This window comes from Lissotriton helveticus, chromosome 2_2 (genome assembly GCF_964261635.1).
Source record: "Lissotriton helveticus chromosome 2_2, aLisHel1.1, whole genome shotgun sequence".
Classification (NCBI taxonomy): domain Eukaryota; kingdom Metazoa; phylum Chordata; class Amphibia; order Caudata; family Salamandridae; genus Lissotriton; species Lissotriton helveticus.
In genome coordinates this window covers 500746098-500773854 of record NC_136060.1, presented here as the reverse complement: position 1 = coordinate 500773854, position 27757 = coordinate 500746098, and the positions used below count along the sequence as shown (strand labels likewise).

The following is a 27757-nucleotide window of genomic DNA, read 5'->3' as shown; positions in this document are numbered from 1 at the left end:
GAAATTTCTTTCAATACCAAAATGACCTGTTTCTCCAAACAACGGGGACCTCGATGGGCAGTACCTGTGCCCCGAGCGTGGCCGGGCTGTATGTTCATAATTTTGAGAACAGACATATCCTTCATGCTTCTAACCCATTTCTAACTAACATCACTTTCTGGCGTCGTTATATCGACGACGTGCTGGTCATTTGGAATGGCACTGAAGCTGCTCTTTTAGAGTTCTTCGGTTGGATCAACACTTGCAATACCCACCTCAAATTTACAAATAACTACAATCCTAACACCATGGTTTTCCTAGATGTTACAATAACTAGAGCAGGTAATCATCTCAAAACAGAAAATTATCAAAAACCCACATCCAAAAACAATCTCCTACATTTCAACAGTTTTCACCCCCGCCCCCTTAGGGAAAATCTCCCATATGGGCAATTTTTACGCCTAAGGCGTAATTGTAGTGAGACTGAAGATTTCAGAAACCAGTCGGGACAACTGTCAGAGAAACTCCTAGCACGGGGTTATCCTCAAAGAATCCTGACGAAAAGCTGTAAACGGGCTAGAAATCAGCAACGTGAGGCCCTACTTGAGGACTATCCGAAGCCTGAAAATAATGAAATCCCTCTGACATGCGTCACAACTTATAACTGTCTCTCCAACACAGTTAGTAGATGCATAAACAGACACTGGTCGATCCTCACGAGTAACAACCACAATTGGAAAAAACCCCTCTTCTCCTATCGGAGAGCAAGAAGTTTGAGGGACTCCTTAGTCCATACACGGCCGACTAAACAAATGGTGCAACCTGCAAACACAGTACTTAATGCGTGGGGGCTCCCACCGGTACTAGGCCACTATCCATGTGGCGGGTGCAGTGTATGCCACCTGACATCTGCAACTAAAACTTTGGCTTTAGAACCAAACAAAACATGGCATTTAAGACAACACACTAATTGTAATTCCACAAACGTAGTCTATCTTATAACTTGCCCCTGTGGACTGCGTTATGTAGGAATGACTACAAGACGTGTAAAACTCAGGATCACTGAACATCGCAGTAATGTCAGGTGTCTTAAGGATATGACAAAACTTACAACACACTACAAAGAAAAGAATCATAGCCCTAATGACATCAGATGGACAATAGTGGAACAGATAGTGACTGCCACAATGACACAGGAATCCCTGTTTGAGAAGGAGCAACGATGGGTGTACCGCCTCTCGACACACCTACAGGGTCTTAATGATAATATCCCTTGGGGTAGTGTGAGGCATCGTTAACCTTCTTCACTTGTGATTGCCCTAGGCAACGAGATCATTCCATATACAAAGCAGCACGCTTCTGATCAATGAAAGTGCTTTAAAAGTAGCAAATGCCCCTTTTCATGTGCAATCGAGAACTTTCTGTTCTATTTTATTAATATTGCAAACTACCCTCTAGTATAGCAACCAACTGTTAATACGAGCGTCTGTTTAGTTAAAAAATGACTGATAAAGTTATTCTGATCGGGATTATTTATCTACTTCCCCTTTAAAATCCTTTGAAAACAAACCAGTACGCCTGACGTCATCAAGGACGTAGTTGCCGATTCGGTGGGATCATCACGTGTGCCAGTTAGCGCGATATCCTCCGGTCAGCACTTCGCATCCTCCAGTATTCAGGCGGTGGCAGTGCCTTACGAAGGTGTAAATGCGGGGAGTCACCGGAATGAAGGTGAGTGCCAAACGGATACGTCCGTAGTTAGCTCTTACCCGCTCTGGAGGCTTAGACGGGTTGTGACATCGCCATCCCTTTCTCTTCACCAGATTATTCCGGTGTGAAGATAACCCGCCCCACCGACCTATGAAGTGAAGACAATTGTGCTTTCACGTAATTATAAATAGCTTGTTTTCTCCTTTTTTGCGTATTTCCCCCAGGTCCGATGTGCGAGTACTGTGGTTTTTAATTTGTTGAAAGTTTTTAGATTTGCACAATTCCTTGAAAACCAAATGTGGTGATCGTGATATTTTATAAAATCACACCGTGTTTAACTAATTGTATAAACACAGTTGTAGGCGCATTTTTTGGCGCCCTCCAAACTGGTTTGTTTGTGAGAGTGAAGAGGGAACTCCCTTCTGTAACCCGATCAAAAACAAACAAATTAACCCCATTTAAAATAAATAAAGAAAAGAGGAGAAGTAAACTCTTGAAGAGCACATAAATCGGTGGTGTGTTATAAAATAATTTGTGGTGGATAAAGGAACCCATGCATTTTTTCATGTCCATGATTATATGTTTGGCTCTGTTTCTCTGTCTTTATTCCACAGATTACAATACCCTGGAAATACCAGGGTGATCCGGTAAAAAAACCGTGAGTCCTTTCTCTTTCTAGTACACTGAGGTTAGGGTACGCCTTAGCGTGTGTATACCGCCCAGTGTCGCAGTTTGGTCCTGAAGAAAGCTCGGCTAAAGGGGCCGCTATGAGCAGAAACATGTCGACCATTTGAACCTTTAAGCAGGACTGCTTGACTCAAATTTATAGTCAAGCCTGTCCGTCAATCCTTTTAACATCGTGCCTGCTTCAACCTTTATTAAAATTAAGTCTAGGTTGGAACGCGCACTTTTTTATTCTTACACTTTAAATTCACTATCACTTTTTTGCACTGCTTTTATTCTAGTAACCAGCTCCACTGCAGTTGCAGGTGTAGTAGCACACCGGGCATGCACTTGGCATACCCGGTGAACAACCCAATGATGAAGCATGTCACCCAATAGATGGGTGAGTGAGGGTTTTATAAAAATCATTGTGATTCTTTTTCTATTACACACCCATGTGCTTTTTCTGTGTCTCATTTTGTTATTTTTCACTGTTTGAGTCACTCCTTGGTTGTTTAAATGATATTTTGACTGGGGTATAGGAGTGTCCCTGAACCCTTCCTCTCTTGTTGTTTCTACATGCAAGGATTTCTTCCCTGTAGGGTCTTATGGTCTTTTGGGTTGGCAGTACAACCATATATGCTTAAATTATCCATAGGTTGAGGTGATAATGCTCCTTGACCATGCCACTGGTTTCATGAATTTCTTTAAGAGAGTAAGTTCTCTTGTTATGTTATGTGTATTTGTAAAGTGCACAATCACCTTTGATGGTCTCAAGGCACGTCCTCTAACCATTGAGTGCTATATGTGTGCTATATGCATGTAGTGCAACAGTTTCTCCTCTACCACCCTATAATATATCTCACAGGCTTCCTAGGACCCTTTTACCCTTTTAAATAGGTCAGGCATCATGCTACCACATCCTATCATCCATCAGACCTAGTTGGAGCTCATGAAAGAATGATCATTAAAGTGGACGGGAGTGAACAGGGAGGGGACGCCATCAGTCTTGGCTGTTGTACTATCATGGCCGCTATCTGCATACAAACTGCAATTCAACCAACCTAATATATCTCATTGAGTGTCCTTGTAAACTCAGGTACGGAGGCATGACAACCGGGAAAGTGAGGACAAGAATTGTAGAGCACCAAAGCACCATTTGGTACAAGAAGACGCACAGCAAACTTATGGACCACTACCTACAAGAAGGACATACCCCCAACGATATGTCCTGGACAGTGATTGAACACATGCCTTATCACGCCAACAATAACAACAAAATCCTATTGGCTAAAGAACAGCGTTGGATATACCGCCTCTCGACCCACACCGAGGATTAAATGATAATACACCTTGGAACAGTCTCAGTCGTTGAAATTTCAAACCCCCGGGGATGAACACATACACATTATGAGCTAAATACGGTTCATGATAGTGCTCCGTATAACACCTACACAACCTCCAAGACCCACCAACACAGGTCTATATGATGCCAATATGTCCCTCACCACTACCCACCTTGTTTTCCGGGTCTGCATCCCATTACCGCCCTTGAGCAGTGGCCTTGAATACCACATCCCGCTATGATCTCACTCAACAACAGAGCAAATGTCCACCTATGATAATCTGTGAATCCACTGATTATACAGCACTCTACGCAGATGCATCGGTTGCTTAATATATGGTTAAAACGCTCACCTAAATTGACTCCAAAAGCTGCCCTAAAACGCATCTTAATGTTAACTGCCCTAGCATTGAAGTTGCGTTTAAATATATTCTTTTAAGTCATCCCAATGATCTCAACACCCAAAAATATAAGCTTTGCTACAATTGTCGCCTTCCGCTGAACCTGCTACAGCTGTGGCGTCTAGTTGCTATTTAAACACCGACAGAAACACTGCAAAACCATTGACAGAGTTCCTGTTTGGCTGAAGTAGGTTGAGAAGTGGGTGCTGATCAAGCACAAAGTAAGTGATACCCGGGGGACCGCCGGACATTGGATATACCCCTACCAACCGCCCCGAACGAGCCAGACCGGGTGACTGTTCCTGATTTTAGAATGCATACTGCACCCCCATTTAAGGCACAGATGGCACCTCATTTTACTTTTAACTCTCTGTTCTCCACCAGAGTGCTACCTTCTAGGTAGCACTATGGTGGTAACTTGGTTGGTGGGTGAGGGCCTTCATAAAAACATGCACTACATAAGCATTACTAGTATAGCTAGCTCTTTTTGATTATCACTAATATCCTACGGGGAAGTGAACTAGCTACCTCTGATCCTCATTCTACTTTTTAATACATATTATTACTTTTTAAAAGTTAAATTTTCTTTCCCTAACCATTTGTGCCTTCTGGCAGTGAATGTCTCTGCTCTTGGGGTTTGTGTAATCCTGCCAGACAGTAAGACAAAGGGGACTAAATGTAAGCAGGATGGGCCATCCTGCCAGAATGGCTGGGGGCGGAGTTGTGCCCTGCCCCACTTGTTCAAGCACCTTCAAGCACCCTCAAAAGAGTCTGACATGGGAAACAACCTTTACACCGCGGTCATTACATCGCGTTACCTTTACAATGCAGCACCATTACAACACAAGTCGTTACAACGTCTGCTCTAGATGGCACTCTGAACTAAGGAATAATATCATTTACTATTCCAACACCTTCCCTACTGTTGCACACACTGGAGTTGGAATAGTAAATTATACTATTAAGTCCAGCGCGCCATCTAGAGCAAGTCGTTGTAATGACTTGCGTTGTAATGGTACTGTGTTGTAAAAGCACGCGATGTAATACCTCGCGCACATTGTAATGAGATATATTCCTCTGACACCCGCTTATTGTCGCCCTAGACAGTGTGGAGCCTGTACATGGGGAAGAAAGAACTTTCCAGAATCAGATCTGGTGATAGGACAAGGTGTTCGTCCCACACACAAAGTCGGTGGCCAGGTATAAATAATGGATCGCCTGAACAACTCTTCAGTACACTCCTGAAACAATAGACATTACAGAAGATGGACTGCCTTTCGTCCTAAGGATTGCTTTGTTCCCCACAGACCTGGCCTGCTGCTTGATGCCTGCCTTGTTCCCCAGAGGCCTGCCCTGCTGCTTGCGGCCTGCCTTGTTCCCCAGAGGCCTGCCCTGCTGCTTGTTGCCTGCCTTGTTCCCCAGAGGCCTGCCCTGCTGCTTGCGGCCTGCCTTGTTCCCCAGAGGCCTGCTTTGTTCCCCAGAGGCCTGTCCTGCAGCTTGCACCCTGCCTTGTTCCCCAGAGGCTGGCCCTGCTGCTTGCAGCCTGCCTTGTTCCCCAGAGGCTGGCCCTGCTGCTTGCAGCCTGCCTTGTTCCCCAGAGGCCTGCCTTATTTCCCAGAGGCCTGCCCTGCTGCTTGCGGCCTGCCTTGTTCCCCAGAGGCCTGCCCTGCTGCATGCAGCCTTCCTTGTTCCACAGAGGCCTGCCCTGCTGCTTGCGGCCTGCCTTGTTCCCCAGAGGCTGGCCCTGCTGCTTGCAGCCAGCCTTGTTCCCCAGAGGCTGGCCCTGCTGCTTGCAGCCTGCCTTGTTCCCCAGAGGCTGGCCCTGCTGCTTGCAGCCTGCCTTGTTCCCCAGAGGCCTGCCTTATTTCCCAGAGGCCTGCCCTGCTGCTTGCGGCCTGCCTTGTTCCCCAGAGGCCTGCCCTGCTGCTTGCAGCCTTCCTTGTTCCACAGAGGCCTGCCCTGCTGCTTGCGGCCTGCCTTGTTCCCCAGAGGCTGGCCCTGCTGCTTGCAGCCAGCCTTGTTCCCTGGAGGCCTGCCTCCTGCTTGAGGCCAGCCTTGTTCCCTGGAGGCCTGCCTGCTGCTTGAGGCATGCCTTGTTCCCCAGAGGCCAGCCCTGCTGCTTGCGGCCTGCCTTGTTCCCCAGAGGCCAGCCCTGCTGCTTGCGGCTAGCCTTGTTCCCTGGAGGCCTGCCTGCTGCTTGAGGCCTGCCTTGTTCCCCAGAGGCCTGCCCTGCTGCTTGAGGCCTGCCTTGTTCCCCAGAGGCCTGCCCTGCTGCTTGAGGCCTGCTCTCTGAGATGGAAGACTGGACCTGCTCCCTTCATCCCAGGGTACCAGAGTGTCTCCTATAGTCAGCTGGCAGACCTCCTGTCTGAGCTATAGGGACATAACAAGTTCTAGAGGCCTCCCTGCAACTGCCCAGCTGACCTGCTGCAACTGGACCTGCAACTGGACATGCCTAAAGCCTGCTGGCCTCTGTTGAAATGGATTCCTGATCCCCAAGAGGTCCCACCCCAGGTCATGGACCCTTGGCTGGCATCAGTTGAGCCCCTCCTGTAAAGAAAGGTAGAAAACTTGAAGTTGTTTGTGTTTCAAAGCTCTGATGAACCCAAGTTTTGCAATAAAGTTACTACAAGTGAGGACCGCAATGCAAGATCTGCACTATGAATTACAGCAGTGACAACCCACCGTGCCCGCCAAGGAAAACCTCTAGTGACGACTGTCCGCGGCTCCCGATCAGCTCCTCGCTTTGCAGCGGGGATCCTCCACCATGCTCTCCTTGCGCCTACCTCCAGTGCCCACAGAACTCTTTGTGTCAGACTTTGAGAACGTAACCTTGTCCTTGGATCTGGCCTGCGCTGCATCACGGTCGACCTGAACCTTGGACTTTCCCCCAGTCTTGCACGACCAGATGACCCTGAGTGTCTTTTAGGTGCTGTTTTAACCTGAAACTTTGACAATGCATATCTTCGGTTCTACTAATTGGATTTTTGTCTTTCTAATGTCGTTTCGTTTCTTAAAATGTACTATAGTTTTGCAAATTAGCATGGGATTTTAATTGGGTTGTGTTTTCACTTTATTTATTACTGATTGTGTGCTGCATAAATACTTTACACTTGCCTCTAAGTTAAGCCGGACTGCATTTGAGCCAGTCTACCAGGGGGTTAAGCATAGGTGAATTTATTGACTTTTCAGGGTCACCCAGACAAGGATTGCGGTTGTTGCTTGAGAAGGGTTTCCACCCCCAAGCTCCCATCAATAACCCCATTTTGTAAAAAAAATAAATTCAATGTGAATGCCAGCATCAATATATTTATCAGATGTATTGGTTTTAACTGGAGTTTTATGAAAGGGACAGGTTCCTTCATGCTGGGCGCGATGGTGTAGAGGTTACTGTGTCTTAGGGTTTGTCTTATTAAGTATCTGTAGCAATCATTTCGAACATTCTTCTGAATTGTTTAATCCTAGTTCGTAGTAACTTCCTAAAAACGAAGGGGCATATTAGCAACAAATATCTATATTTATTGCTTTTTTTTTATCGCTGCCTATCGCCGGATAGTATCGCAGAGATAACATGCTATTAGCAACGCTTATCTCTAATGCGATAAAATATCCGCCGATAGCGGCTCAATGTGTGAATATCGCTGGAAATCCAGCGATATTCAGGCATTAACGTTAATGGGGACTTAACCTGAATATCCCCCTCCCATTGGATATACAGGTTAAGTCATGGTCTGAGCAGGCGTTCGGTTCTGGCGATAATCGCGATTAGAGCGACTTTTTCAATCACACAGCCTGCTTTGCTAATAGGCGTTAGCTGTGTTAGCGACTGCTTTCAGTCGCTAACAGGTTGGGTACACCCACTTTGCATGTCATTAGCGATAAATATCGCTGACATGCAAAGTGGGTCCCAAACCGGTAGCTATCGCCTTCAAACTGTCGCTAACTACTGTCAGCGACAACTTGCTAATAGGGCCATGAAATTATCGCCGCTTTAGCGGGAAAAAGTCCCGCTAAAGCGGCGATATTGCCCTTGCTAACATGCCCCTAAGGGGCACATTATCAAGACAGGCGATAAATTGTTATCGCCTGTCTTGATAATATGTCCCTAAGAAAAACAATTTAAAACAAATAGGTGTAATTAATAAACCTGGTTTAAAAGCAAGCCCAAACATTTTTTAGAGGTTGTCAATACAGTGATTTTTAATTGTGATTATTGTTTAGGCATTTTAAATCAATTACAAATGAAAGTTTACTACCAGAGTATCGAGATGTAAATGCTAGAATACCGTGAAGGTAAGTATGTAGAAGTAAGGATAGGTTTACTATAATTCCCTCTACATGTCTGTACCTTGACGGTATGTACATGGTCATGGTACATAGATGCAGAATTGAGAACAGCACCTACATACTCCTACCTTCACAATATTGTGATAGGCGATATTTGGCAGGGGAGATACAACTCAAGTTAAACACCACCGTGGAAAGCATGTGCCTAAGTCCTGCAGGTGAAGGGCTGTAAGGATTCACACAAGTCCATAGAATGTCCTGTATCAATGGAGCTACCAGAGTCTGGCCCTGCAAACCGCACAGATAGATAATCAGAGACACATACCTACGGCTCCATCATCCAGTCCTTTCCTCCCCTCCCCATTCTTCGTCGCTCCTCCTCGTCCCATATCTTCCATACCCTCCCCTCTCCTTCCACTCCCCAGAGATGGGCCACACCAGCGGCTCCAACAACCGTTCACTCCTACCCCCTCCTACCCTCATGTCACATTACCTCTCCACCCCTCTCTTCAGTAACCCCCTCCCCAAAGATGGCACATACCTGGGACTCCATCATCCAGTCAGCCCTCTCCACCCCTCTCCTCATCTGTCCGCCCCTCCCTTTGGGATCAATGCCCCCCCCAGAGATGGGTCATAATAACCGGGGCTCTATCATCCAGTCAGTCCTCTTCACTCCTCCCCTCATCTTTTATCATCTGTCTGCCCTCCCTTTATCTTCCATCCCCCCCTCCCCAGAGATGGTACATACCTGGCGCTCTATCATCCAGTCAGTCCTCTCCACCCCTCCCCTCCCCAGGTCTTTTATCATCTGTCCGCCATCCCTTTAGCATCCACCCCCCCTCCCCAGAGATGGTACATACCTGGGGCTCTATCATCCAGTCTGTCCTTGCCACTCCTCCCCTCATCTTTTATCATCTGTCCGCCCTCCCTTTATCTTCCATCCTCCCCTCCCCAGAGATGGTACATACCTGGGGCTCTATCGTCCAGTCAGTCCTCTCCACCCCTCCCCTCATCTTTTATCATCTGTCTGCCCCTCCCTCTAGCATCCACCCCCCTTCCCAGAGATGGCACATACCTGGGGCTCTATCATCTAGTCAGTCCTCTCCACTCCTCCCCTCATCTTTTATCATCTGTCTGCCCTCCCTTTAGCATCCACCCCCCCTCCCCAGAGATGGTACATACCTGAGGCTCTATCATCTAGTCACTCCTCTCCACTCCTCCCCTCATCTTTTATCATCTGTCTGCCCCTCCCTCTAGCATCCACCCCCCTTCCCAGGGATGGCACATACCTGGGGCTCTATCATCTAGTCAGTCCTCTGCACTCCTCCCCTCATCTTTTATCATCTGTCTGCCCTCCCTTTAGCATCCACCCCCCCCTCCCCAGAGATGGTACATACCTGGCGCTCTATCGTCCAGTCAGTCCTCTCCACCCCTCCCCTCATCTTTTATCATCTGTCTGCCCCTCCCTCTAGCATCCACCCCCCTTCCCAGAGATGGCACATACCTGGGGCTCTATCATCTAGTCAGTCCTCTCCACTCCTCCCCTCATCTTTTATCATCTGTCTGCCCTCCCTTTAGCATCCACCCCCCCCTCCCCAGAGATGGTACATACCTGAGGCTCTATCATCTAGTCACTCCTCTCCACTCCTCCCCTCATCTTTTATCATCTGACTGCCCCTCCCTCTAGCATCCACCCCCCTTCCCAGGGATGGCACATACCTGGGGCTCTATCATCTAGTCAGTCCTCTGCACTCCTCCCCTCATCTTTTATCATCTGTCTGCCCTCCCTTTAGCATCCACCCCCCCCTCCCCAGAGATGGTACATACCTGGGGCTCTATCATCTAGTCACTCCTCTCCACTCCTCCCCTCATCTTTTATCATCTGTCTGCCCCTCCCTCTAGCATCCACCCCCCTTCCCAGAGATGGTACATACCTGGGGCTCTATCATCTAGTCAGTCCTCTCCACTCCTCCCCTCATCTTTTATCATCTGTCTGCCCTCCCTTTAGCATCCACCCCCCCCCTCCCCAGAGATGGTACATACCTGGGACTCTATCATCTAGTCACTCCTCTCCTCCCCTTATCTTTTATCATCTGTCCGCCCTCCCTTTAGCTTCCACCCCCCGCTCCCCAGAGATGGTACATACCTGAGGCTCTATCATCCGGTCAGTCCTCTCCACCCCTCCCCTCATCTTTTATCATCTGTCTGCCCCTCCCTCTAGCATCCACCCCCCTTCCCAGAGATGGCACATACCTGGGGCTCTATCATCTAGTCAGTCCTCTCCACTCCTCCCCTCATCTTTTATCATCTGTCTGCCCTCCCTTTAGCATCCACCCCCCCCCTCCCCAGAGATGGTACATACCTGAGGCTCTATCATCTAGTCACTCCTCTCCACTCCTCCCCTCATCTTTTATCATCTGTCTGCCCCTCCCTCTAGCATCCACCCCCCTTCCCAGGGATGGCACATACCTGGGGCTCTATCATCTAGTCAGTCCTCTGCACTCCTCCCCTCATCTTTTATCATCTGTCTGCCCTCCCTTTAGCATCCACCCCCCCCCCTCCCCAGAGATGGTACATACCTGGGGCTCTATCATCTAGTCACTCCTCTCCACTCCTCCCCTCATCTTTTATCATCTGTCTGCCCCTCCCTCTAGCATCCACCCCCCTTCCCAGAGATGGTACATACCTGGGGCTCTATCATCTAGTCAGTCCTCTCCACTCCTCCCCTCATCTTTTATCATCTGTCTGCCCTCCCTTTAGCATCCACCCCCCCCTCCCCAGAGATGGTACATACCTGGGACTCTATCATCTAGTCACTCCTCTCCTCCCCTCCCCTTATCTTTTATCATCTGTCCGCCCTCCCTTTAGCTTCCACCCCCCGCTCCCCAGAGATGGTGCATACCTGAGGCTCTATGATCCGGTCAGTCCTCTCCACCCCTCCCCTCATCTTTTATCATCTGTCTGCCCCTCCCTCTAGCATCCACCCCCCTTCCCAGAGATGGCACATACCTGGGGCTCTATCATCTAGTCACTCCTCTCCACTCCTCCCCTCATCTTTTATCATCTGTCTGCCCCTCCCTCTAGCATCCACCCCCCTTCCCAGAGATGGCACATACCTGGGGCTCTATCATCTAGTTAGTCCTCTCCACTCCTCCCCTCATCTTTTATCATCTGTCTGCCCTCCCTTTAGCATCCACCCCCCCTCCCCAGAGATGGTACATACCTGGGGCTCTATCATCTAGTCACTCCTCTCCACTCCTCCCCTCATCTTTTATCATCTGTCTGCCCCTCCCTCTAGCATCCACCCCCTGCCCCTGCTGTTGTACCTTGTCAATCTGCTTTTGTAAATTGTATTGCCTGTTTTTTCTGTATTGTGGATTTCCTTCCTGTTTGCCGCTGTTTTTGCCGCCGTTCACCCTCCCTCCCCGCTTCCCGCCACCGCCGCGAAACCCCGCCCCTTTTGCCTTCTGTACCCTCCCCGCTCCCGCCTCCCAGCTGCTCCGCCCCCCCGCGCACTTCGCCATATATGGCGACCGTGCGAACGCGCAGCGGGCGCGCCGATTGTGCGCCGAAGGCGCGCCAAAGGTAAGCCCGTCCGCGCCTAGACCACGCCCAGTGCCAGGACCCCTGGCCCCCACCGACGGAAGCCGACCCGACGAACCTACAATGCCACCGAACTCATCGCACTCAACACCGGCGCCATCCCGGGATGTCACCGAGCCACCCCGAAGCACACCCACGGACCCTTCAGCTGCCACGCCTGCAAGTTCACCTGCATCCGGACCAACCCCGCACCAACACCCGCCAAGCCTAACACCAGCAGCAACCACCTCAAGTGCATCCTGCTCAACACCCGCTCCGTCCACAGACACGCCATCGAACTCTGGAACCTCCTCGACACCACAGCCCCTGACATCGCCTTCCTCACGGAGACCTGGATGAACGCCTCCTCAGCGCCCGACATCGCCATCGCCATCCCAGAGGGCTACAAGATCACCCGGAGGGACCGCACCGCCAACCAGACGGGAGGAGGCATCGCCATCATCCACAGAGACACCATCCGCATCACGACCAACACCGACGACACCCTAACCACCGCCGAACACCTGCACTTCCAGATCCACACCGACCCGAAGACCACCCTCAGAGGCACCCTGATCACCCGACCCCCGGGACCACGCACACGATTCAGCGAGGACATCGCCGACTTCATCAGCCCGCATGCCCTCCCCTCCGCCGACTACATCCTCCTGGGGGACCTCAACTTCCACCTGGAGAACAACAGCGACCGCAACACCATCACCCTGCTCGATAACCTCGACAACCTCGGATCCAAGCAGCTGGTGTCCACCCCCACCCACCTCGCCGGACACACACTCGACGCCGTCTTCTCATCCAGCAAAGACATCGCCTTCAGCCACGCAACAGGACTCCACTGGACGGACCACAGCTGCGTCCACTTCACCTTCAAAAGAACGACGATCCACCACCACCAGCAACAGGTTGCCCGAAGAAGCTGGAACAAGATCACAGCCGACCAGCTCACCGCCTCCCTGAGCCAGCACCCTACGGCCGGCTCAGCGAACCCCAGCCAGGCCGCCGACAACCTCACGAAGTGGATCAGCAACTGCGCGGACGAACTCGCCCCTCTGAGGACCCCGCCCAGCAGACCCGGCAGCAGAAAAACCCCATGGTTCACCGACGAACTCAAGAGCTCCAAGAAGAACTGCTGAGCCCTCGAGAAAGTATGGAGAAGGGAACCAACAACGGACAACATGACCACCCTCAAGCTCGCCACCCGGAAACACCACCAACTGATCCGCGCCACCAAGAAAAACACATACAAGGACCGACTGGACAACAACGCACACAACTGCAAGGAACTCTTCAACATCGTGAAAGAGCTCTCCAACCCCAACACCGGAAACAACGACATCACCCCGTCGCAAGACCTCTGCAACTCCCTCGCGTCCTACTTCCACAACAAGATCGCGGACATACACAACAGCTTCAGCACCCAACCAACGCACGCCACAACCGCAGCAACTCCACCATCAGCACCGAAGACACCATCCGCACAATGAACTCCGTCCACTCCGGATCTCCGACTGACCCCTGCCCTCACCACATCTTCAACAAGGCCGACGCTGTCATCGCACGCCACCTGCGGGACATTATCAACACCTCCTTCGACACCGCCACCTTCCCGGAGAGCTGGAAGCACGCAGAACTCAGCGCTCTTCTCAAGAAACCTACAGCGGACCCCACCGAACTCAAGAATTACCGTCCCATCTCGCTCCTCCCGTTCCCGGCCAAAGTCATCGAAAAGACCGTCAACAAACAGCTGGCCGCCTTCCTCGAGACGAATGGATCCCTCGACCCCTCACAGTCTGGCTTCCGAGCCAACCACAGCACCGAGACCGCCCTCATCGCGGCCACCGATGACATCCGAACCCTGATGGACAACGGAGAAACAGCGGCCCTCATCCTCCTGGACCTCTCCGCGGCTTTCGACACTGTCTGCCACCGCACCCTAGTGCAGCGCTTCGGCAACATCGGAATCCAGGAGAAGGCACTGGAATGGATCACCTCCTTCCTCGACGGAAGAACACAGAGAGTCCGCCTACCACCGTACAAGTCAGAGGCCACCGAAGTCATCTGCGGCGTCCCTCAAGGATCCTCGTTGAGTCCCACCCTCTTCAACGTCTACATGAGCCCCCTCGCGGCCATCGCACGCCAACACAACCTCAACATAATCTCCTACGCCGACGACACCCAGCTGATCCTCTCCCTGACCAACGACCCCGCCGCCGCCAGAGCCAACCTGCAGAGCCAACCTGCACGAAGGGATGAGAGATGTAGCCGAGTGGATGACGACCAGCCGCCTGAAACTGAACTCAGACAAGACGGAGGTCCTCATCCTGGGCTCCTCGCCCTCCGCCTGGGACGACTCCTGGTGGCCCCCCGCCCTGGGCACCGCACCCAAACCGACGGACCACGCACGCAACCTGGGCTTCATCCTGGACTCCTCCCTCTCCATGACCAGACAAGTCAACGCCGTCTCCTCGTCATGCTTCAACATCCTACGCATGCTACGGAAGATCTTCTGGTGGATCCCCACCGAGACCAGGAAGACTGTCACCCAGGCCCTCGTCACTAGCCAACTGGACTACGGCAACGCCCTCTACGCCGGAACCACCGCCAAGCTCCAGAAGAGACTCCAGCGGATCCAGAACGCCTCAGCCAGACTCATCCTCGACATCCCACGAAACAGCCACATCTCCGGACATCTGAGAGACCTGCACTGGCTCCCCGTCAACAAAAGAATCACCTTCCGTCTCCTCACCCACGCACACAAAGCCCTACACGACCAAGGCCCGAGCTACCTCAACAACCGAATCAACTTCTACGCTCCCAAGCGCCACCTCAGATCAACCAGCCACGCCCTCGCCGCCGTCCCCCGCATCCGAAGAGCGACAACAGGAGGAAGGTCCTTCTCCTACCTGGCCGCCAAGACCTGGAACTCCCTCCCGACCGACCTGCGCCTGACCCAAGACCACCTCGCCTTCAGGAAGAAGCTCAAGACCTGGCTGTTCGAGCAGTAACGGCACCCCCCCCTCCTAGCGCCTTGAGACCCTACGGGTGAGTAGTGCGCTCTATAAATGTCTTGATTGATTGATTGACCCCCCTTCCCAGAGATGGCACATACCTGGGGCTCTATCATCTAGTCAGTCCTCTCCACTCCTCCCCTCATCTTTTATCATCTGTCTGCCCTCCCTTTAGCATCCACCCCCCCCCACCCCCCCAGAGATGGTACATACCTGGGGCTCTATCATCCAGTCAGCTCTCTGAGCCACTCCCCGTTCGTAGACGTAAGCGGAGTAGAGCGGAATGCGGAGATCACGGTCATACATGGTGGCAAATTGATACTTATTGTTGAAGCGTTGGCAAATCCGAGCTGCATTTTTGGGTACAATTCCTGAGGGCTCTGTATTTTTGTAGAAAAACTGAGGGCAGCCATCTTTAAATGTGTTCTGTATAACCTCTGCATTCCCCAGGGTGAGGCTGCACAAGATCACAGGGAGCACAAGCGGCAGATGCATGATGAAGTCGTCTCTCACTAAAAAACATTAAAAAAATGAACTGGTGAATTTTGAGAAGAAATGATTGCGATTTAGCTGTTCATGGATGTGTGAGTAGGAGGAGCTATTGCTAAGTGCATTGCTGGCAGAATAAAAAGCATTGGAGACCATCGGGAAACATTCCAAGAACACATCAACACCAGTGTTCAACAAACATTGGCTACTGAAGGTCAACCTTTATAACTATAAACACCCCACAACATATCTTTCCCCTTAACATGAGGGACACTTTTATCATTTTCTAATAGGAAAACGAATTGATGTCCTAAATAAGAGAAGAATACTTTAAGTAGATGTTAAATCTGCATATTGTTTAGTTTAACAATAGCTCTTCAAAAACTGTCATATTATAGGTTTGCTTACATATGAAGTAGGATTATCAGTATCATTAGAACCTTATTCATCATTAAGCAACATATTAAACTAATTTGCTTCAAATTCATCAATCCAGTCATAGTCACAGTGCACAGTACATTCCATGACATCTTTCTAAATCTAGGCCCAAGAGGAAACGTGGATACACTATCTAATCTACTTAAATCCCATACATCACCAGCACTGAACAAAGCAGGATTTGCAAAAGAACCTATTCACTCTTATACCTGTGAGAGTACCTACAATCACCCTGACACGCCATCTTGTCATTCTTAACTCTCACAAAATCACCAACCTTGAAGCCCCTTTTTGTTGTCACACCAGGATTTGTAAACCTCTGGTGCTTACATTTATTGATTTCAACTGTAAGGCCTTTGTTCTCTAAAGTTTTCAAAACTTCCTGAAGCTTCTAGCATCGTTTTACCCATGGCTGAGATGCCATCCTAAAAAAGCATCATTTCACTCACACCTTCCAACAAGTTAATCATAAGGTATTGGTCCATTGATAACGCCCAAACAAGGCCGAAGAGCACGCCCCAAAACTGGAAACATCTGACTGACGTAACGAAAGTTGTTAATCTCTTAGTGGGACCTGATGTTACGCAGACTAGTGCAAAACCATTGAACTCCTTTCATGAGAGACATTTCATGTGTTACTGGTAATGGGCATTGACCTACCAGAATGTTTTTAGTCAACTCTCTGAAATCAACACACAGTCTAACACTGCTTCTGGCATGTCTTCCCACAAGAGGAGACACCCATTCCGTAGGCTCCACAGGATTCTTTGCCGAAGTTTTTATTCTGCTATAGCATCTTCCCTGATAACAATGGATTATGCCTCACATTATGTACACATAGGTCGGCATCCGATTTGAAAAAGATTTTGTAAAAAAACATGTTTACCAGGCCTATCTTTCCAGAGAAAGCATTAGGAGATTCCCCTAGTACAACACATATTTATTTCACATCCTTTGGGCCACAAATTTATTAAAATTAACAGCTTCTACGTATTTGCATGATAAATGTACTATAAAATTCCACAAGAAGTTCGGAATAATTAAATTGTCACGGTTGTTGCAAATTTCAAAAATAGCAACTCCATTTACGTAGATCCAGGTGAAATTAACACAAAACAATACCATGTCAAATCTATAACAAAACGTTCCTCTTTTGTGTACAAATACCTCATCAAATCCTCTAACCGGATGTTCCTGTGGTGTGCAGAAAATTTGTATTTTACTCTTTGACTTTAAACACTGTAAAAACCATCCATGATGCACTTCATACAGTGACTGTAGGTTGAAAAAAAGATGACGTGACCCCCATAGTGTTACAGAAGTATCATGTGGAGTAATGCTGAATTGGATTCCACAATTCTTACACTCAATGCAGTGGCAGATAGAAGCAGTGCGGGCCCTGGAAAGAGAAGTGAACCCTAGGGAAGACCACAATGAATCAACCCTGAGAGCGGGAATCAGTAGGGGCAGGAGCCCGGAAAAGCACACACCACATTGGCTGTCGTGGTTTAAAGTAACCAAAAGGGCAGAAGGAGTGGAGCCTTCACACTGCATCACTGGCAGAGCGATGACCGTCCCATGCCACACAAGGAAACACACATCATCAGTGGCAGAGCAATGACCGTCCCAGGCCACACAAGGAAACACACTGCATCACTGGCAGAGCGATGACCATCCCACGCCACACAAGGAAACACACTGCATCACTGGCTGAGCGATGACCATCCCACGCCACACAAGGAAACACACTGCATCACTGGAAGAGCGATGACCCTCCCACGTCACACAAAGAAACACACTGCATCACTGGCAGAGTGATGACCATCCCACGCCACTCAAGGAAACACACTGCACTTCTGGCATAGCGATGACCATCCCACACCACACAAAGAAACACACTGCATCACTGGCAGGGTGATGACCATCCCACGCCACTCAAGGAAACACACTGCATCACTGGCAGAGCGATGACCGTCCCACGCCACACAAAGAAACACACTGCATCACTGGCAGAGTGATGACCATCCCACGCCACTCAAGGAAACACACTGCACCTCTGGCATAGCGATGACCATCCCACGCCACACAAGGAAACACACTGCATCACTGGCAGAGTGATGACCATCCCACACCACTCAAGGAAACACACTGCATCACTGGCAGAGCGATGACCGTCCCACGCCACACAAAGAAACACACTGGATCACTGGCAGAGCAATGACCATCCCACGCCACACAAGGAAACACACTGCATCACTGGCTGAGCGATGACCGTCCCACGCCACACAAGGAAACACACTGCATCACTGGCAGAGCGATGACCATCCCACACCACACAAGGTAACACACTGCACCTCTGGCATAGCGATGACCATTCCACGCCACACAAGGAAACACACTGCATCACTGGCTGAGCGATGACCGTCCCACACCACACAAGGAAACACACTGCATCACTGGCAGAGCGATGACCATCCCACGCCACTCAAGGAAACACACTGCATCACTGGCAGAGCGATGACCGTCCCACGCCACTCAAGGAAACACACTGCATCACTGGCAGAGCGTTGACTGTCCCACGCCACACAAGGAAACACACTGCATCAGTGACAGAGCGATGACCGTCCCACGCCACACAAGGAAACACACTGCATCACTGGCTGAGCGATGACCGTCCCACACCACACAAGGAAACACACTGCATCACTGGCTGAGCGATGACCGTCCCACGCCACACAAAGAAACACACTGCATCACTGGCAGAGCGATGACCGTCCCACGCCACACAAGGAAACACACTGCATCACTGGCAGAGCGATGACCGTCCCACGCCACACAATGAAACACACTGCATCACTGGCAGAGCGATGACCGTCCCACGCCACACAAAGAAACACACTGCATCACTGGCAGAGTGATGACCATCGCAAGCCACACAAGGAAACACACTGCATCAGTGGCAGAGCGATGACCGTCCTACACCACACAAAGAAACACACTGCTTCACTGGCAGAGCGATGAAGATCCCACGCCACACAAGGAAACACACTTCATCAGTGGCAGAGTGATGACCGTCCCACGCCACACAAGGAAACACACTGCATCACTGGCAGAGCGATGACCGTCCCACGCCACACAAGGAAACACACTGCATCACTGGCAGAGCGATGACCATTCCACGCCACTCAAGGAAACACACTGCATCACTGGCAGAGCGATGACCGTCCCACGCCACTCAAGGAAACACACTGCATCACTGGCAGAGCGTTGACTGTCCCACGCCACACAAGGAAACACACTGCATCAGTGACAGAGCGATGACCGTCCCACGCCACACAAGGAAACACACTGCATCACTGGCTGAGCGATGACCGTCCCACACCACACAAGGAAACACACTGCATCACTGGCTGAGCGATGACCGTCCCACGCCACACAAGGAAACACACTGCATCACTGGCAGAGCGATGACCATCCCACGCCACACAAGGAAACACACTGCATCACTGGCAGAGCGATGACCATTCCACGCCACTCACGGAAACACAATGCACCTCTGGCAAAGTGATGAGCGTTAAAGCAATATGAAGTTTGCGCACCACTGTTTTTTGCAAAGTTTTCTTAAGTAATAAAGTTTCACTAGAGAATGCGTGCAACCCAGTGACAAGGTAGCCAACCTAGTTCAATGCAAAATTCTTCTGGTGGAAAACCACCGGAGAGGCTGGAGCAGTGACCAGCGGCCTGTGTCACTCAAGGATGCAAGCCTCCTCTGTGCGTCTCTGCACGAAGGCAGTGATTGGATCCCGAGCGTCGGACTTTACCCAATCTCAGGTCACCTCTCCTCAGATGCCTGGCGTGTGTAAAGTCGTGGGGCCCTAGGCCCACATGGTGGAAGGACTGCGACACGGACACCAGTAGTTTAGTGGGTTAGTGAGCCAAGAGCACGTGCGCTCCGCCCTATTTATTTGCTGTGTCACGTGGTCTCGTGACATCAGTGGTGGGTGGGTGTTAGGTGTATTCTTACATACAGAACAACTAGACTGTGTCTGCTAGGACACTACATTCCTCCCAAACTTTAATAAAAATTAAGGAAAAGCAAAAAGTCCCAGCCTGTGGGAGGAAGTACATAAATATACAGTAATTACAAATTTACAGTGAGTCTCTTCAGCTGCTTGCTTGATGACGGTGATGGAAATTGCTGCTGAGACTTTATTTCTTCTTCTTGTAGGTGTGTGGACTTGTTACACCTCTCTTCACCTTTTCCAGAAGTTGTTGATGATGGCGTCGTGCCACATGACTTCTTACTTCAGTTCTTTTCTTCATGGCATCGTGCCACTCTTCTCCTTTCTCCTTTTCGCGACCCGGTGCGGTCACCTTTCTTCCTTTGTCTGGCTGACCAGGCTTCTTCAAGCAGCGTGCACTCCGCCTGTTTCCATCTGGTCTTGTCTTGTCTTTAGGACACTGTCTTTTCTCCACTCTTCGGTGAATGGACCGGTCATTACGATCTTCTCGTTTGCCTCCTATTACTTCTAGTTACTCTTGGTGTTGCGTCCGTCTCTCCGGGTCTTCTGGTCTCTCAGTTCACGGACGTCTTCTGGCAGGACATATTCATCCTGACTTGGCAGAATTTCTTGGGCGCCCCTCTGGCTTGTCGGATCATCCTTTTCTTCTTGGGCGATCTTCTTTGCTACCAGATGGGGTGGACAGCTTCCTCTTCGTGAGTCTTCTCGCTATCAGCGACCGTTGGGGTCGCTATCAGTTCTGCTGCAGTGCTTTTGCGTTGGCTCAGTTTCTCCTGCGCTCTTCGTGTGCTCTGCTTTTCCGGAGGGTTAACTCACCGCTCCTTGGACCTTCTCCGGTGGATGCACTGCTTGTGCTCGCTTCTGGTGAGGCTCTTTAGCTTCTTGGGGCGTTCACCTTGCTTGGTTGTTTCGCCTCCTTTTGGCTGCGGGGTAACTTTGCGTTACTCTTCCATAGCACGTCAGTGTGCATTGTGGTGGCAAGTTCTCGCTTCACTTGGTACCGTCGTGATACATCTTCAGTGTAGCTTTTGTTCCTTGCGGTTCATTTAATTCTTTGGCGTCGTCGCTCTTCCACGTACGTATCGCACTTTTCTTCTTCACACTTGGGTACTTGCCTCGCACGTCTTCTGGTGCTTTGGGTGTGGCTTCCTTACTTTCAGGTGCTGTCCTGTACTGTCTGCGTCCGGGGTACACTTGCGCTCTTCCAGTCGGTTGCCTGTGAATCTTGCTGCTTGCGGTAGACTGTTCTGACTCTCCCTCGACGTCCAGCGTGAGGTTGTTGTCTCTCCTGCGTTTGCGATGAACACCTGTGGCCACAGGCGTCACTTCTGCAGTGGTGATGGGTCTCCGTCTTCGTCCACGTCGCTGCAGGCTTGTTCTCCCTGTAGGCTGTCCCTTGTGCTGTCTTGTGCTTGTTTGCTTCTTGGTGCTTCTTCTGATGCAATACCACCTAGTGACCCCTAGATGGCAGTGTGGGCTGGATTCCCTTCACCAACAGCTTGCCTCCTCTTGGTGACTTTCCTTCCCATGTTGTTTGGGCTTGCTGAACTTGCCTTGGCCATGGAGTGTGCAGGGGGAGGAGGCTGGAGTTACTGCTGGCTGCAGGTAAGTCCTTTCATTTGTTCACGTTGGGGCTCTGTTGTGGACCGGGGGAGGGCAGTCTCTCCTCGTTGTCCTCCTTTGGCGCTGGTGCTTGCAGGGGAAGAGGGGGGGTCACTGCTCCTGTGAGGCTTCTGCGAACTCTTCACTCCCTTCACATGGAGAGCTTGCTGGCGGCACTCTTCTTTTGTCCTCCCTGCCCGCGGCAGCCTCAGTCCCTTCGCAGGGGGGAAAGGCTGGGGGCCATGTCCGATCTGGTGAGGCAGCGTGTGTCGCGGGTGATCTCTGCTTACCGGGCATTTCCTTGCGGCGTGGCTGACGATCGCCCTGATTACTCCTCCGGCCACAGCAGTGGGTGGGCTCCGCTGATTGTTCTCAGCACCGGCAGCTCTTCACACGCTGCCGGTCGCTCACCGCTTCACTTGGGCCGGGCAACATCCCTCATCATAGCGGGTGGGCTCCGCTTCACTATTTTCACTCTCCCCGCCCGCGGTACTTCACACGCGCAGCGCGGCGGGAGAGACGCTGCAGGCAGGCCGCGGGTTGGCTCCGCTGGCCTTGCTGTAGTCAGTGTTCGTAGGGGGTCGCCTCAGGCAGGCCGCGGGTGGGCTCCGCTGGCGCTGCTGTATGTAAAGTTTACTTTCCGGGCACCATGGCCATGCGGGTGGTCTCCGCTGTCCCCTTACAGCGCCCAGCAGCACTTCACACGCTGCAGGCGTTTTTTCTTTACCCCGCCGCCGCACTTCTCACACGCTGCGCGGCGGGGACACTGCAGGCAGGCCGCGGGTGGGCTCAGCTGGTCTGCCTTTATTTGAAGTTAATTGTCGGCCGTCTCGTGCTCTGGCCATGTGGGTGAGCTCCGCTTCTGTGCAAACGATGAGGGGGGTCGCTTCTGGCATGCGCGACCCCTCCGGGCCATTCACAGCTCCTCGGCTCACCTCCGGCCTACGAGCCTTGCAGTCGGGCTCCGGCCGCGGCGGGTGGGCTCCGTCCAGTCTCTCCTCACCGGGGCAGTCGCGGCCGATGCGGGTGGGCACCGCACGGTCCGCTTGGTGCAGGTACGTCTCCTTCCGCACGGCGTGCCCAGAGAGGTGCGGGGTCAGCTCCCGATCACCTCCTCCTTAACGGCTAGGCTCGGGGCAAGGTATACACCCCTCGGGCCGCTCGTCGGCCGGCGCCACCTCGTCAGGGGGGTGTCCTTCACATGGGCAGCATTCTCCTCCCTTTTAGCAGTGGCTGCGTTGCGTGGAGTTCGAACCACTCCCTCGTCGCCATTGTAAAGTCGTGGGGCCCTAGGCCCACATGGTGGAAGGACTGCGACACGGACACCAGTAGTTTAGTGGGTTAGTGAGCCAAGAGCATGTGCGCTCCGCCCTATTTATTTGCTGTGTCACGTGGTCTCGTGACATCAGTGGTGGGTGGGTGTTAGGTGTATTCTTACATACAGAACAACTAGACTGTGTCTGCTAGGACACTACAGCGTGCTCCTGTCAGTCACACTTTGTGTCGCGAGAAGCCCCTGCCAGATCTAAGCGTGACACCCCAGGGCACTGTGAGGGTGTCACACAGGAGGGGACACCTCTCCACTAGTGGTACACTCCAAGCAAATGAAAATGGACGTCACAGACACAGTGTGCGAAGTATTTATTTCATTTTTCGAGACAGATTGAGGGCGAGAGCTTTATGCAAACACGACCCTTCTGGAAGCTGATCCTGCCCTGGTCACACCCCAGGGTTGGGGGCATCTGAAAGCACAGAGGGGCCTTGTGGGGGCTGGAGTGACACCACATGACTGTGGAGACCTTGTAAAAATACCCTATTCCCGCCACTCACTGCTCCAACCAGGCCATCGATTGTATATGTTGGTGACCCTGCAGCAGAAAAGTAAGGGACAGTGGAGACGGATGCCAGTGTAATGTGCTGCACAGCCAGGCAGGGTCGTTAATGAAAAGATGCAGACAAAATGTGTGACCTTGAACCCAAGAGGAAATGTTGAAATTTTTAATGAAAGTTACGGATGAAGAATATTCTAAATACTGATTCCCATATTCATAATTCACAAACAAAATGAATCTACATAAAGAAATCTGATTTTACACCAGAGAGGGATTTAATCAGCTCCTAAAATTTACCGTACTTGTTAATATTTAAAAAAAAAAACAGAGAAGAAGAGAACACCTTTTGAAAGTTCCCATGAATAGTCACATTTTGTACACATATAAAGGGATTTGGTTGTATAAGTGTCTGAAAATAAATACAGCCCACTCCTTTGCCAATCAAACTAACCAAGGTTTTGGAATGCCCACATTATAGTACCGCCTAAAAGAAAATATTTTAAAAAACCTGAAGAGAGACTCAGCAACAACATTCACAAAATGTGATGCTCAAAGTTACAATAAGACAAACAGACTTTGTCCAATATGATATTTCATGTGAAAAGAGAGCATGCCGAGAAAGGGGGGACAGGGGTCTGGCACATTTGGTCTGCCCCTCCTTGGCAGCGCCTTTGCAGTCCCTTGAGGTTGAAACCCTCTGGACTTGGTCATTCAAGAGATACTTAATTATGCTGGGTTATCTCCTACCCAGACTATTAACAGCTGTTAATTGTCAGCACTGCAATTATGGACCCCCGCCAATGGCTGGGGCATATAAGGGAAATGTGTATTAAGAGCAGTTAATGCCTGGCAGCCAACTGGCAATAATTAATGAGCCTAACTTAGATAAATCCTGAAACTTGGTAGTGTTGACGGCCAAGAACACCAGCCAGTAGGAACAATCTCGCTCTAAGCAGAGCCGTAATTTGGGGAAAATGTACCAATCACCGGCTGCAGCGGAGATCAGAGAAGTTCCTGGTGTGGCGGAGTCCTGAGTGGTTTCAAAACAACCGGTACGCTAATTAAATGTGGAAAGTTTACCTTATGAGGCACACAGTTCAATTACAGACTTCGCAGGGTGAGTTTGTTTTCCCCTACATTGTACAACCTACAGCACAAGCGAATAACACCGAGGCGATGACACCAATAAGAAAGTTACACCTTGTGCACTAACATCTATAGAGAAGAATACCAAATATACTACAGGCTTTAGGGCTTGGCTTGGACTCCAAGCTGTGTCCCTGCTTTAACATCCCATGAATAAAACTAGAAGAAAGACTTCTTTTACCACAGAGAGCGGTTCTCGCCTACACCTTCATAAAGACTTTGGTAGCCGCAGAGAGCAGTACTCACTCACACCTAAACAAAGACTTATTTTACCACATTGAGCGGCACTCACTCACACCTTAACAAAGACTTATTTTACTACAGAGAGCGGTACTCACCCACACCTTAACAAAAACTTCTTTCAATCCAGAGAGCGGTACTCACTCACACCTTAACAAAGACTTCTTTCAATATAGAGAGCGGTACTCACTCACATCTTAACAAAGGCTTCTTTTACCACAGAGAGCGGTACTCACCCACACCTTAACAAAGACTTATTTTACTACAGAGAGCAGTACTCACCCACACCTTAACAAAGACTTCTTTCAATACAGAGAGCGGTACTCACCCACACCTTAACAAACACTTCTTTCAATACATAGAGCGGTACTCACCCACACCCTAACAAAGACTTCTTTCAATACAGAGAGCGGTACTCACTCACATCTTAACAAAGGCTTCTTTTACCACAGAGAGCGGTACTCACCCACACCTTCAAAAAGACTCCTTTTACTACAGAGAGCAGTACTCACCTACTCCTTAACAAAAACTTCTTTTACCACAGAGAGCGGTACTCACCCACACCTTGACAAAGACTTCTTTTACCACAGAGAGCGGTACTCACTCACATCTTAACAAAAACTTTTTTTTACCACAGGGAGCGGTACTCACCCACACCTTAACAAAGACTTCTTTTACAACAGGGAGTGGTACTCACTCACATCTTAACAAAGACTTCTTTTACCACAGGGAGCGGTACTCACCCATTCCTTAAAAAAGACTTCTTTCACTACAGGGAGCGGACTAACTCACACCTTAACAAAGACTTCTTTCACTACAGAGAGAGTGGTGCTCACTCACACCTTAACAAAGACTTCTTTCACTACAGAGAGCGGTGCTCACCCACACCTTAACAAAGAATTCTTTCACTACAGAGAGCGGTGCTCACTCACACCTTAACAAAGATGTATTTCACTACAGAGAGCGTTACTCACCCACACCTTAAGAAAGACTTATTTTACCACAGAGAGCGGTACAAACCCACACCTTAACAAATACTTATTTTACCACAGAGAGCAGTACTCACCCACTCCTTAACAAAAACTTCTTTTTCCACAGAGAGCGGTACTCACTCACATCTTAACAAAGACTTCTTTTACCACAGAGAGCGGTACTCACCCACACCTTAACAAAGACTTATTTTACAACAGGTAGTGGTACTCACCCACACCTTAACAAAGACTTCTTTTACAACAGGGAGTGGTACTCGCTCACATCTTAACAAAGACTTCTTTTACCACAGGGAGCGGTACTCACCCATTCCTTAAGAAAGACTTCTTTCACTATAGAGAGCGGTGCTCACTCACACCTTAACAAAGATGTATTTCACTACAGAGAGTGGTACTCACTCACACCTCAACAAAGATGTATTTCACTACAGAGAGTGTTACTCACCCACACCTCAACAGGGACTTCTTTCACTATAGAGAGCGGTGTTCACTCGCACCTTAACAAAGATGTATTTCACTAAAGAGAGCGGTACTCACCCACACCTTAACAAAGACTTATTTTACAACAGGGAGTGGTACTCACCCACACCTTAACAAAGACTTCTTTCACTACAGAGAGCAGTACTCACCCACACCTTAACAAAAACTTCTTTCAATACAGAGAGCGGTACTCACTCACACCTTAACAAAGATGTATTTCCCTACAGAGAGCGGTACTCACTCACACCTTAACAAAGATGTATTTCCCTACAGAGAGCGGTACTCACTCACACCTTAACAAACATGTATTTCACTAAAGAGAGCGGTACTCACCCACACCTTAACAAAGATGTATTTCACTACAGAGAGCGGTGCTCACCCACACCTTAACAAAGACTTATTTTACTACAGGGAGTGGTACTCACCCGCACCTTATCAAAGACTTCTTTCACTACCGAGAGCGGTGCTCACCCACACCTTCACAAAGATGTATTTCCCTACAGAGAGCGGTACTCACTCACACCTTAACAAAGATGTATTTCCCTACAGAGAGCGGTACTCACCCACACCTTAACAAAGATGTATTTCCCTACAGAGAGCGGTACTCACTCACACCTTAACAAAGATGTATTTCCCTACTGAGAGCGGTACTCACCCACACCTTAACAAAGATGTATTTCCCTACTGAGAGCGGTACTCACTCACACCTTAACAAAGATGTATTTCCCTACTGAGAGCGGTACTCACCCACACCTTGACACAGACTTCTTTCACTACAGAGAGCGGTACTCACTCACATCTTAACAAAGACTTCTTTTACCACAGGGAGCGGTACTCACCCATTCCTTAACAAAAACTTCTTTCACTATAGAGAGCGGTGCTCACTCACACCTTAACAAACATGTATTTCACTAAAGAGAGCGGTACTCACTCACACCTTAACAAAGATGTATTTCACTACAGAGAGCGGTACTCACCCACACCTTAACAAAGACTTATTTTACAACAGGGAGTGGTACTCACCCACACCTTATCAAAGACTTCTTTCACTACCGAGAGCGGTACTCACTCACACCTTAACAAAGACTTCTTTCACTATAGAGAGCGGTACTCACCCACACCTTAACAAAGATGTATTTCCCTACTGAGAGCGGTACTCACCCACACCTTGACACAGACTTCTATTACAACAGAGAGTGGTACTCACCCACACCTTCTGTGTCTCCAAGTAAAGATGTTTCCAGTACGCCTGAAGTGTACTGTATTTATACAGTGCCATATCTAGACCCCATCCTTACCCAAACATGCCCTGGCGGTCTGGGTGATAACAGGGTGCTATCACAGAGCCATTAGTGAATTTTCCATATCAAACAACTTCTGAGGCAAATCACTTCCATCGAGAGAAGGACCTTTGGAATTCCAGATTTGCTTCCGCCTACACGGGAGTGAGGGCAGCAAAGTTACCAGCACAAGGCAATCTGAGCTAGCAGTGCCTGGCAGAACTGTATGTAAACCATGGAGTGGGC

General features: G+C 49.9%; 1 protein-coding gene across 1 annotated transcript in view; it reads right to left on the bottom strand.

Annotated features, from left to right (window-relative positions):
- The window catches only part of LOC144821915 (endonuclease domain-containing 1 protein-like), a 37682-nt gene extending 10215 nt beyond the window's left edge, over positions 1-27467 (bottom strand). Inside the window, exons 1-2 of the mRNA XM_078679064.1 lie at positions 27439-27467; positions 15207-15505 (exon numbers count right to left, since the gene is read on the bottom strand). Of these exons, the coding sequence (XP_078535190.1) occupies positions 15207-15488 (282 nt within the window). The 5' untranslated portion in view covers positions 15489-15505; positions 27439-27467. The remainder of the gene's footprint in view (positions 1-15206; positions 15506-27438) is intronic.
- Positions 27468-27757: the final 290 nt, after the last annotated feature.